General features: G+C 36.4%; 1 protein-coding gene across 5 annotated transcripts in view; it reads left to right on the plus strand.

Moving 5' to 3' along the window:
- The window catches only part of ARMC2 (armadillo repeat containing 2), a 66,887-nt gene that overhangs the window by 19,321 nt on the left and 34,577 nt on the right, over nt 1-12,989 (plus strand). For 3 of the 5 annotated variants that reach the window (XM_055811107.1, XM_055811106.1, XM_055811109.1), the window contains 4 exons: nt 5,287-5,357; nt 9,069-9,161; nt 11,337-11,515; nt 12,753-12,855. In XM_055811107.1, the coding sequence (XP_055667082.1) occupies nt 5,287-5,357; nt 9,069-9,161; nt 11,337-11,515; nt 12,753-12,855 (446 nt within the window). The remainder of the gene's footprint in view (nt 1-5,286; nt 5,358-9,068; nt 9,162-11,336; nt 11,516-12,752; nt 12,856-12,989) is intronic. The other 2 variants (XM_055811108.1, XM_055811110.1) reach the window with 1 other exon arrangement.

The following is a 12,989-nucleotide window of genomic DNA, read 5'->3' on the forward strand; positions in this document are numbered from 1 at the left end:
GAAATAAAAGGGAATTGAGAGTCAGTAAACACAAATACGGTAGAAAATTATTTAAAGATAAACTTAATGCCGTCCCCCAGCCAAATACTACTTTACTTTAGGAAATGCTACTAGAAGTTAGCAATGAGGCCAGTGTTTTATTGAGAGCACATGGATGATGAGAGATCTTTCACATGGCAGTAACACAGACTAAGGCTTCTTATCAGGAAGGAACTTCTGAAGAGGTTTTTCTGTGAGTGTCTGCTTGCCAGTTTTATGTTGTCTTCTCATATGCTATAAAGAGGTAGTTGAAGACAAGCTTTTAGACTAATTAGACCATGTTCTGTTTCATATTTTTGTAAAATGTATGTAAACATATGTTCTGTAATATTTAGTGTTGGAATTTATGCAGGTGACGCCTTCAGAAGGCAGCATGCTATGCGTTTTTCCCAGTATGTTCTAAGTTACCTTTTCTAGTTTAAATATTGCTGATGTTTGAGTTTTATTACTGCTTGGAATGTTTCGCGTGGAGCTGACTAAGAGAAAATGGTGTTTGTTAGTCAGCTTCATAAAGGCCTTGGACATTAAGCCTAATATACCTTCTATTTCTATCAGTGGAAACAGTTTGATTCTTCTGATGTCTTCAACCACCCCTCCCGACCCCAAAGAAGCTGCCTTAAGCAGTCATGTGGAATTTGCCAACAAAAGATATCTTTAAATACAAAGTTAAGGGTGATCTGCAGAATTATGTTATCTACCGGATCACAGAGTTGGTAAACAAAGAAATGAAAACGAATTAAAAATGGAAAAAAAATCTATCTCCAGACACCGGGTAGTGTCTACTTTGTATGCCTTCCTCACAGTGTTTACCCAAGGCACGCTATGGACTGTCTGCATGTGAGTAGCTCTCTCCCTTTGTTAAGAGTATGTTCAGATTCTGGTTTACATGCGATAGTCCCAGTTCCTATCTCTGCTTCAAGTGAGGGAGCCCACAGATTCCGTTTACGTGGGTGCAAGAGAGGAGGCTCGTAATCTCTGACGGAGCAGAGTCGTGTGAGATTTTGGCATGTGCAGAAGCAGATGGTATGAAATTTATGGCCTTTTCCATATCCATTGCCCTTACCTTTTGCTCATTCCCCATTATTCCTAGTCTTCTCATTGAAAACTATCAGAGCCTTCATCCTTTTTTGCAGGCAGTTATGCTCCCTTGTTCTTCTCCCACTTCCATATTTTCTACTTTTGCCTCCCAAAGTTATAAGAGTATGTGGGTGTTACAAGAACCTTACTGAGAGGAGAGGGTAGTATCCAGAGGGGGATGCCTTCAAGTTTGACAATTCAGAAAAGGTGATTGCGTTCCCTTTTCTTTCTAGTTAGGCTTTGCTACCTTGCGGATCAAAGGTGCTTGTTAAAGACAATTCTGTAGAGCAGCATTAACTTCTTAGTATCAGGCCATGTGTCCTTAACTGGCAACTAAATTGTGGGTGGGGCACCAGGGCTACATCTGTACTAATGATTAATAAAAATTAAACGAAGGAATCTCTGGCTTTGTGGCCAACTGCTGTGACATGGGTTATGTTAGTACAATGAAAGTATTTTTAACCCCCTCCCTGCCAAACACAAAGTATTGGCTGGGAACGCCCCTACCTGTGCTTGTCTGTGACCTGTGCCCAGGCATTTGTCAGGGAAGGTACTACCTTTCTTGGCACAGAACTGTAGCAGGGACCATGCTAAGGGTCTAACTGTACGGAATGGCGTGGCCCAAAATTCAGGCCCATTGCCAGAGTGTTTCACAAGTAAAGAGGTAGCCAGATTCTCAGATGTTTAAGGCTCTGCAGTATGAGGAAAAAGCCATTCCCCTGTTGGGATCTTACACTCATGTTTGTGAATCAGACCTTGCTTTTGTGTGCAGCTTCTTCAGAGAGAACTAGCCCAATTCTTTGCTTCTGGGATGCAGTTCTTAGAAATGTAGTTTTCCCTGGAATACCACTGAAGGGTGAGTTTGCAGATTTACCATTAACAAGAGGCTTATGGCAAGAACAAGCAAGTAAACATCTAAATATGCAGAGTTTCTGAATAAATGCTGCTTTCACTTAATCAGGCATGCTTTTGTCAGGGGGAAAATATTGAACATGTGTTGGGTCTGGCTGAGGTGGACTTAATTTTCCTCATAGCAGCCCTCGTAGTGCTGTGCTTTGTATTGGTTGCTAGAAAGGTGTTGATAACACACCAGTGCCTTGGCTGCTGCTGAGCAGTGCTCACATAGCATCAGGGCTGTCTCACTGACATTCCACCCCCCTCACCAGTAGGTTGGGAGTGGGCAAGATCTTGGGAGGGGATGCAGTCAGGACAGCTGACCCAAACTGTGCAAAGGAATATTTCATAACGTATGATGTCTGCTCAGTAGTAAAAGCTAAGAGAAAGGAAGGGGGTGGTGTGTGTGTGTCTGTGTGCATGCATTAGTATGGGATTTGTCTTCCTAGCAGGAGCAACTGCTCTGTGTACTGACTGCTTCCTGGGAAGTGGCTGGACATCACCTGCTACTGCAAAGCCTTTGCTTTTGCTTTATTAAACTGCCTTTGTCTTGATCCGTGAGGTTTTTTCAATCTTACTTTGTCCCCACCCTCCTGCTGAGGAGAGCAGTGGTAGAGCAACTTGGTGAGCACAACACACTACTGCAGTGCTGGTTCCCGTGCCTTTTGGAAGTCCTTGTAGTCTGTGTACATTCAAGAAGGCAGTGTTCCTCATAGGGGCTACTATGATCTCCCTAGTATGAGAAGGACAGAGATGATTAGTTGCCAAGTTTTTTCTCTGTAAATCATCAGAGCCTCTGTCAGTTGATTTCTTGATGAGTCCCTTATCAGATGATCAGATTTCTGCCAATTGACTTTGTTTCCAAGGCAACCACTCTCTTGACAAGCCAGTTCCCTTCAGTAGTAAGTAACTTATTTTTTAGAGTAGGTTGATTGCATTTTAACTGCGTAGTTCTCAACGAGATATTGCTGCTCTAAGTTTCAGCCCTACATGAAAGTGAAAAGATAACAAAGAAGCAGAAGTCTCTGTAACTCAAATGAAGTTGGCAGCATTGTAAAGATACATAAAGGGATTTTATAATCTCTTACAAAATTCATAAATTGTACATACTCCCTAAAGATAAGCCTGCCCACCCGTCATTCTCATTTATGTACATGGTGTATTCTTTGTCTGAAAATAATGCGAGTTCTAGTTAAGCTGTTTAATTTATGAGGCTGTTTCCCAAAAGTACAGATAGTTCAGCGAATACCAGCACTACAACAATCTGGTTTCCTACTCATAGATCTTCAAACTGGTTGATACTGGTTTATAAGAAATCATAGGTTCCAACCAAGCTTTTTTTTACATAGTTAAGGCTTTGACATTGTCTTACCCTTCATCTTCCTATGTAGTGTTTCTATCTGATAAGTGTGCGTTCAGGTTACCACATCCTTTGCTTCAGTGTCTTTTCTATTCAGCTACTTCTGTTTCCTATGAAACTTGTAAGATTGTCTTTGTTGAGGTTTCTTGGATTCATCCTGTGAATTTACATTTTAGGAGAAGAGGCACAGACAGGATATAGTTACAAAAACTCTTTTTCTGAGGAAAGCAAACTGAAACATCCATATTCATATAGGCAGATAGTATCATCATGCCTACATATAATTCTAAAGATACTGATTTCTGAACATAGCTGGGTTTGTATTAGGTGACTGAAGTTGTTGTTGTCTTGCTTATCCAGTGTCCTTTCAGGTTATAGCCTTGACTTCAGAGATGGCTGAACCTCATAGAGTCATTTCTTAAATTTATAAAGTTTGCCCGACAAGGTATTCACATAAATGGAACCAAATTTTGATTTCTTTTAAGACATTGGACTGTATTTAATGTGTGCTTAGAAATTCTGTTTCTTACAGATGTCAGTCTTAGAGATGTAAGCACTTGTCTATTTTTATTTTATTTTTTTGAAGCACTCTTTCCCCAGAGGAGTAGGAATTGCCATATATGAGCTGAAATGATTTCAGGATAGTTTGTGTAAGCATTTGGATTTTGGAGCATTTAAATCCTCATGCTGTAAAAAGAAAGTGTTATTCACTGTTAGCCATAATGAAGCAAGTGTTCCTCTGTAATGTGATTGCTTGGAAATTTTTGACTGATCGCAGTGAGCTATCCAGTCCCCTTTGTAGGGAAGTGATCTTACAAGAGCTTTGTCTTTTATTCTGTCTCCATCTGTTGATAGGATGACTTACATCTTCTGTCTGGAGTGGCAGATAGGATGTAGGCACCAATCCAGCAAAGCACTTAAACAGTTTAGCTTTAAGCCTTGTAGCAACTACATTAACAGGTTAAAAAAATTGAAATAACACTGCTAACACACTACTGTTGTCTTTAGAAGGAACTTTAGGAGATTAGATTGTACTGGTACGTGTGCTTTAAATGCAGTAAGAAGTGTTAAATTAAACATACACTGAGAATGGAAAACATATTAAGACCTTTGTCTTTAGTAAAGAATTTAAAGGAGGAAATATTCCTGTTTAATAGCAAAAGGAGTCTTTAACTTGTATGTTTCCTTTAGATCAGTGCTGCTTGAGTGTGTAGCTAGGCAAACAGAATAGATTTATCACAGATGTATGTAGTAGTGCCCTCTGGGCAAGGAAAGACTAATACAATCATCAGGAATTATGGCATTACTCACTGTTGCTTTACAAAGAAATGACAACATACATGTTTCTTGTACTAACAGAACTAGTGACCACTGCACAGTTAGCAATAGTTCACAGGCAGACCTGGAAATTATGATGTTTACATTAAAGGTTACTAAAGTGCTTGTTTCTTTGAAAAATCTTGTCATTACATCTTTTAAAAGTGTTAATTCTATCAGAAGAAAGCACTGTCCTTGTGAATGGATGAACTTACAGTTTTAGGGTAGTTGAGTTTATATTCAGTTAATGACACTGGTGATAAAATAAAAATTGGCTCTTGCTGAGTTTAGTTGGGTTCAGCTTTGAGGGTCACTGTACAAGTGGCAATTCTTTAGGTTTTGTGTTCCGTAATGGTGACCTCTTGTGGTGTAAATATGTCAGTATTTCTGAAGGGGCTTTCTGTAATGCACAGTGGAGAAAGTTGTATTTATATGTCAATTTTGAGGAGCAGATAACCTACTAACTTACTAAAATAAGTTATAATCTTTTCCACTTAGTTATCAATATACAGATCTCATACTGAGTGCATATGAAGAAAGAAGCATTTTGAGCACTGTATTCTGATACACTTGGCACGTGTCTATACTATATCTTTCAGTGACCAGATGAAAAAGCCTGGCACAAGTTCATCACGGCCAAGGAGTACAGGCTGGAAGAGAAGAGTAACAGGTACTTCATAAGGCATTTCAATCAAAACAGTCAAATAGAAATAATTTATTTTTTGTGATTCTGAGATGGTTTTATTCTTTATTCTTTGAACAATATTTGTAATTTTTTAAATGGTTTGGGGGTTTGTTGTTGTTGCTGTTACTAGTAAATAGAAACAATATTCAGGGAACTTCACTCTAAAAATGTGTTGATATATTCTCTCTTGTTTTTCCCATATGTAGCCTTAAGAATTTGTCAATCTATTAACACCTTGTTTGCCCATCACTTTTTGTAAACTGGCATGGTTGCACAGAAACTAATAAAGCTATGCCAAGCTGTATTAGCTGAAGATACAGATTCTGATTGCCCTGTAGGGATGCATTTTGCTAATTATACATAACAGATTCTGATTAATATTTCCTCATAGCTGGCATGTTTCATACATGGCAAGTGCATATTTGAGTCTGGTATGGAAACCTGAAGTTTCTACTCTGCTATTATTATGCTTTACTACTATTTTTCTAGAACTGAGAAGTTGCATTATTCTGGATCATTCTGGCAAAGGCTGTAATGAGCTCTGCTTTCATTTCCTTCAGAGGAGCTGACAGTATTTACTATGTCATGGGAGTTAGTATTCTGTGGGACTGTATTTTCTCTTGTTTATAAGCCTTTTAATTTATTTGTGCTGTTGAAAAAATGATGTGTGTTATTAGGATTGTTTCTTTTTATATCTATTCTTTTTAACATTATGTAGCTTTCTTAGTTTGTGCATACTTCACCTTTAATCCCAGAATGAAAAGTGTGATAGCAGTAGGAATTCTCAATCATTTCTTCTCTATCGTGGGCTCCTGGGGGGAGCGTTCACTTACAGATTATTTCTGTTTTCTGGTTTGTGCTTATACTTTCACATTTTTAGAGAGGAGGTAGACTTTTTTTAATATTGATATGTTCGTAGCCACTCAGTATTCCATGAAAAGACTAAACGTGGTAAGTCAGGCAGTACACAGCTTTTGAAAGAACGGTGTTGCTAAGGCTCTTGTATTTACATGCTAAAAACAGCAACCAATAAATGTAGACTGATTAGTGATTTTTTTTTTTTTGACCAGAATGCAAAGCTGTGGTTAAGACCTATCAAAAACTGAGACAATGAACTTGAACTTGCTGAATTCTTTTGCTTGAGTATTTTTGCTGTTGAACTGTAATCCACTCAATCAGAAAGTTCAAGACAGCTTCTGCAATATTTTAAATACAGCTAGTGTGTAACTTTTCATCAGCACCTTAAAAATCTACCAGGACTGAGACATGTGCAAGTTTACAATTTATTAATGTTGCTTTCCTTTATAATCATAATTCCTGTTCATTCTTATTACTAGGATTAATATCAATTAGTAAAAGCTGATTATCTCTTTTTTTTCCTAGTTACAAGAGATACTTGTTTAAAAAAATATGCCATTGTGTCTTTCAGGTCGTTACATTTTTCTGATGAATGTGAGACAAGTGCAGCAGAGTGGCACAAAAAAATCAGTTCTTTTTGTTCTGAACTAAAAATTGAATGTCTTTTTTTTTCTAGTGGAAAGTTTGGTCATATCTGCAGATGCATACATTAACTATTTATTTCTTGCTTAATAAAGTTAAGCATGTGTGTAGTTAGAAAGTCGGTCCCATCTTTCAGTTTTAGAGAGGTAGCTATGACTTGGAAAGAAAAGAAATAATTAAGTCAGTATGTGGGTTTTTTGACAGGAAGGAACGGTGCAGACTATTCTAGTGTTCTCATTTCAGCTGTGCTCTTACATTACCTGGAGCTGAACTTTCACTTCATTGCAAATGCTGCATAGTGTTTTATTAGTTAAGCTACTCATCGATCTAAGTAAGACTGTTAACTCATTTGATCTAGAAAATAAAAAAGGTCTGCAAAAGAAGTGATAATAATATTACCTAATAATGTGTTCTTATACTAATATGTATATATGCACATGCCAACGATACATAGTTGTTGTATTGACACACCGGTATATTACTTATGATAGCAGCACGTGTTGAAATAGGTATAACTGATAGATACATTCTGTGTAAAATATAGGTAGAGAGTTAAAGCTAATGCAGATTAGAAAAAAGGAGTCTGGAATATTTTTAGAGAGCAATGTTTTCAAATAGTCAGGAATTTTTAATTGTTTCACTGTTCCAGGTAATGCTCAGCAGGCTGTAGTTATTTTAAGGTATGAGATACTGTTCTCATGATACAAACCTCTCAATATCAGTATTCTCATGTAGTACAGTGGTTTTTGTGTTTGATAGCGATTATGTTAAGAATTTACATTGTCATTTTAAATGCAGGAGCTAGTAATGAACAGTAGCAGACACTTTCTGACAAATCTGCAACTTAAGTATTTATTCTAATCTTAATGGCTTTCTTTGTGTTATTTGGTGGAGTTGCATGACTTTTATTTTCCTATTTAAAAAAAACAACAACCAACCAACCAAACCCCAACTTTATAAGAACAAAATGGTTGCCTGCAAGAGAAGGAGCTTAACCTTAACTTGAACTCTAAAAATATGCCTACATGCACCTTGTAAGCAATTGTTAGATCCTTTAAAACTCAAGTTGCGCAGAGACTCTGTCTGTTCAGCTGTAGTGAGCCAATGGTCAAGACCATAGTGCCAGGTGAATGTGAAAAGGTTGTTCAGCAAGTCAGAATAGTTCCCAATGATACTGCAACCATGTGAAAGTCAATCCTGGAATCCATTTTTTAATAAACCGTGTTTCACCAACTCCCATCTCCAGTCTGAAAACAGATACATGCTCTCAGTCTTGTTTCCAGAAGAATTTCAGACCGCTGATTTTTAAGTCTACCAGTTTTTAGCTTGATGTATGCTGATAGGGTTTTTTTTGTCTTTTCGAAGCAAAGTATTAAAAAAGCTGAAGTATTTTTAAAAACTTATCTTTTTGAAGTGGACAAGGTTTCTGATAATGAACAGTAGCTCTTTCTCAAGTCACTGGAGGAAACTGGTTGTGGGTGGCCAAGAAAACTGGGAACTGGTTGCCTTCAAGGTTTCTGACATGTTAACTGGAGGCAAAACATCAACATCTTTAAGATATTTGTAGTTTGCTGTTTATTTCCCAAAATGCCGTGTGAGAAATTGTTTACTGTAACAAAGAATAGGACGGAAACATGCATTTTACAAAAATTTAGTTGAGAAGTTTTCAAAACTAATTGCGTAAAGTGGTTAGAATTGCTAACAGGATTTCCTAACTAGTAAGACCATTTTCCCTAACTGACCAGAGTCAGTTAACCAAGCTTAGTGTAATACTGTGCATGTGTAATAGATAAAATTGTACAATCCTAGAGGATTGTGTGTAGTATGGATATTTTTTAACATGGAATAAGCTGTCACATGAACACAGGGCTAAATGTTGATGTAAAAGTAGTCATTATCTTCCAATTCAGCGATCAAATAAAATATTAATGTCAGCAAACAAAACCAAATCTGGCTTTACAGCACAGCTTTGAGTTTCCAAACATTTATCCATCTACTTTTGTTTAAAACTTTTGTTTTTGAGAAAATGTAAATAAAACCAAAAGCTTGAATAGGTAGAATAACCCACAATATAGCAAAAAGTGACATTTTCAGATTTTTTTTCTGACTGATGAATAAAGTATTTGTAGCTATTTATTTGTGTAGAAGTTGAAGCCTTCATTGAATATGTACTTTTGTTTTGAATGTATTTTGAAGGCTTAGAGGATGAAACAAGAATAAATGAATCAGAAGAGGAAGAAATCTTTTGGCATAAAAAAATTTTACCAATTCTGCATGAACTGGAAAAAGGTGGGTAACACTGTTCTTGAAAGGGGGTGTTTTCTGTACTGTTTCCTGCAGGAAACATGGGGCTCATTTGTATTTACTACAGAGGAGTAACAGTAGTTGGACTATGTAGCCTTTTATGCTTTCATGTGTTCAGTGACTTTGCAGTGTAAAACTGGCCTGGGCAGCTGTCTCTAGGTGGCCCTGCTTGAGCATGGGGGTTGGACCAGATGGCCTCCAGGGGTCCCTTCCAACCTCATCCATTCTTTGATTCTGTTAAATAAAAATACTGGTTTCGCAAAGATCTTGTCTGATTAAATTAGGTTATTTAAACAACATAGCTCTGTCAGCTTAACAGTCAGTGATGAGGTAATAATTTTAAGACTGAAGTGCTGCACGGATTCACTGTTTTAAGCATAGACTGTACTGATGGTCTCAATTAATTTTAGAAAACTTAAGGAAATCTTAATGAAAAATTCCATTTTAGAGTGCTAAATGTCTCAGAAAAGTATGTAATGACCCACAATACTGAAGCAAAATTGAGTAAATTAAGTATCTCTTGAAAGATTGAACTCTGAAATCCATTTTAATGTTTCATTCAAAAGGTGCTTTAGTTGATTTCTATAGGCATTGTATTTATTCGTAAGGTGGGAATATAGAAAGTATTGCAGTTTTTCCTATCAAAATGAATATTAGAATTCCATAATTTTAATGTTTTGAGTGGGTCTGTTGATAATTCAGTAAGTTTTAATACTGTGTGCCATCACTTGCTTCATAGCTTTCAGCTAATTCCCTGCACATGCATTTAGGTCACATTTAGGAGTTTTCTTTTTTTGTTAATAGAAAGCCTTTTTCTTCCTCTTTCACCCCCAAAAATATTTGCAGAAAACTTCCCATTCAAAAACAAATCTGAAGTTTAACCTGGAACTTAATTATTGACTAAAATCTTACGAATATTGTGCACTTGAGATGATTGTTCTATGACAAAACCAAAGTCTCTTTTTCTGGAGAAGCAAATACTTTATTTTGTAACGTTCCAGTACTCAAGGGAGGGATACGCTTCAAAAAACGTCCCATGGGATGAGTGATGAAGAATTTTTGTTGTTCTTATTAATTTTCATGAAATGGAATGGAGACCTTTCAATGTCGGTTTCTTGCCACTCCTGTTTCACTGCTTACTGGAGCAGAGGATTTAGAATCATGCTAAATTTTGTTAAATTTTCTGTCATGATTGGAGTAGGAATGTAATAGTCATTACTGTTTCTTGAGTATGATGACTGCAAATTGAGAGATTCCAGGTGCTGCTCAGCATGAGACTTGGGTCCTTGAATTCGCCTAGAGGTTTGGGGCCTTAGACATAATGGTTTTTTGTCATCACTTCCTGTCCTATTTCATCACAAGTGCTTTGCCTACTTGAATGTGACTGTTCCAGCTGTGAAGTACATTTTGAGTAAATGCAGAGTTTATACAGGCAGTTTTGATGGATTTATATGGTGCTTTTATCAATGTCACCTTATAGACAAAAGCAAATGTAAGAAAAGAAAAAACTCAAACCCCTAATGCCTGAATTTTTAAAATAATCAACACTTTTCCCTTTCCCTCTAAAGTAAATGTACATGATTTCATTGTGTTGAAATGAAGATTTTGTAATAATTTGCTGCAGGTTTTATTTTCGTATTTTTAAAATAGTGTTTGAGGGACTCAGGTTAGGAGGTAGATGGCTTTTTTGTCAATAGGCCAACAGTCGACTCAAATATTCACTTGTTCTTAATCCCAGCAAGGTTTGATATATTGGGTTATGCATATGGGAAGAAAAATATTCCTTAACTGTCTGTTTTTTCATGTAATGTTTGGTGGAATTCTTTAAAGAATATATTCAGATTCACAGTTTCCTGGTAGACATTTGGTCAATCTGATTATTAAAGCATTAAGGGGAGTTTCATTTCAGCTTTTTTTTTTTTCTCCAGGTATTATTTTGGCTCTGTGATTTCTTGGCTTGAGTCTCTTCTTTTTGAAGGAGTAGAATGAAACTGTTTCTGAGGATCGCGTTTCCTTTTTAAGAGATTTATTGGGTGCCTTAATTTTTGTTGTGCAAGCTGTTCTTTCTTTTGTTCTCCTGTATCTTTGCCTATTGAGATGTTCTGGAAAAGGTGGCACTACTAATTATTTTTTTTTCCCTCCTTCTCCACCTCCTTGAAGTAGAAGACAATGTAGAAAAACTTTGTCTGGCTTGCACCAAGCTCTATCAAGCCTTGAATGAAGGAAATATGCTTGGAAAAAGATTTAAAAGAAGAAGTGTGCTTCTGAAGACATTATATAAACTTGTAGACATTGATTCAGATCCACTTTGCCTGAAGCTGGCAAAGATTATTCTGGCTGTAAGTGTTTTAAAATGCTGTTTGGTAGAATGTGAAGCTCAAAATTGTGAATTACAACTTGCATTTAATTTTTCATTTCATACTTGTATATTGTGTCTAAACTAACCCTTTCCTAAGCCCAGTTTTGTACCACGCAGTTATTATTCTCCCATTCATCCAGATCAGCACTTGTTGGAACCTATTTTCTACAGAGATATTAAGTCTGGGAGAGGAAGGAGGGGCACAAAATAGGGTAGATGATATATGGTGGCAGGAATACTGCTTAGGCATGGAAGAGAGACAGTGTCCTGAACTGGGATGCATATGCAAGGATTTAAACAAAACAATAATTTTAAACATTACACATCAAAATGAAGCTTAGTTTCTGAATAACATATTGACCTTTTTAAACAGCTGTATCTGAAAATGCCAAAACAGGTTTTTTTTGAAAGATCTCTTTCTCTAGTATTTCTGGTTAAAATTCTCCATTAAGTTGGTGCATTTGAACCTATTTGTTCAGCTTCTTATGTATGGACTGGTGAAATACCAGCTAGCATTGTGTTGTAGACAGTAATTTGTGTGTGTGCATTGGGAGAGAGAATTCTTCTTTAAAGTAGTGTATGTTATTGTGATCAGAAGATATAATCATATGTTCAGATACTACATAGATGTGAAGTGGTGCTTATTAAAAAAAAGTTTGTTACAGACATTTTTCTGTGGAATCTTTTAAAAATCATGAACAAGAGAAGAAATTGCCCTTGAAATGCAGAGGAAAGGAAGAGATTTCTTACTGTATTTTTAATACTTTTACTTCCTTTTCATGATCTCTCAGTGACCACCATAAGATGTTGTTTTCTGATATTTGAGAATAATTTTCATTATGACATGTACTGTGGTACTGGAGTTCTTTGTGGTATGGCCATAGATGCCAAACCAGCGAATCCTGTGCAGAATTTCTTTGTAAGAGAGAATTAGATAAAAAAAGTGCAAGTTACTGATATGCTACATTCAGAAAATACATAATAAGTTTATACATCATCTGTCGTTTTGAAGTCAGTCAGCACAGTTTGCTAAATAGAGCTTCAAGTAGCTAGTTACAGAATCCATTAATTCTACAAACTTTTTTGGTTGGCTCAGTGTACTGTGAGGGTTTCAGCTGGAATTTAGTAGTTTGCCATGGTGTCTGTACTTGTAAAGTGTTATGGTGCATTTTTGTATGTGGATTTTAGTTGTGATTTTTATGTCTTTTACTTTGCAGATGAAAGTGGATAGGAATAATCTTCTCAGTGTTTGCAAGCTTGCATTTAAAATTTGCAAGAATGAAAAAAACGATTACCTCATTCAAAGTGATAAATTATTGGGTATGTATTCTATTCTTGTGTATATGTTAGATGTTGAAATTCCGTAGTTAGATTGATCATCTTTCAAGAAACATTCTGAGTTAACTTAGTCATGCACTAAAAATTGCCTAGGTCCATCTAGTCCGGTATTCTGT

Source organism: Falco peregrinus, chromosome 7 (assembly GCF_023634155.1).
Source record: "Falco peregrinus isolate bFalPer1 chromosome 7, bFalPer1.pri, whole genome shotgun sequence".
Lineage (NCBI taxonomy): Eukaryota > Metazoa > Chordata > Aves > Falconiformes > Falconidae > Falco > Falco peregrinus.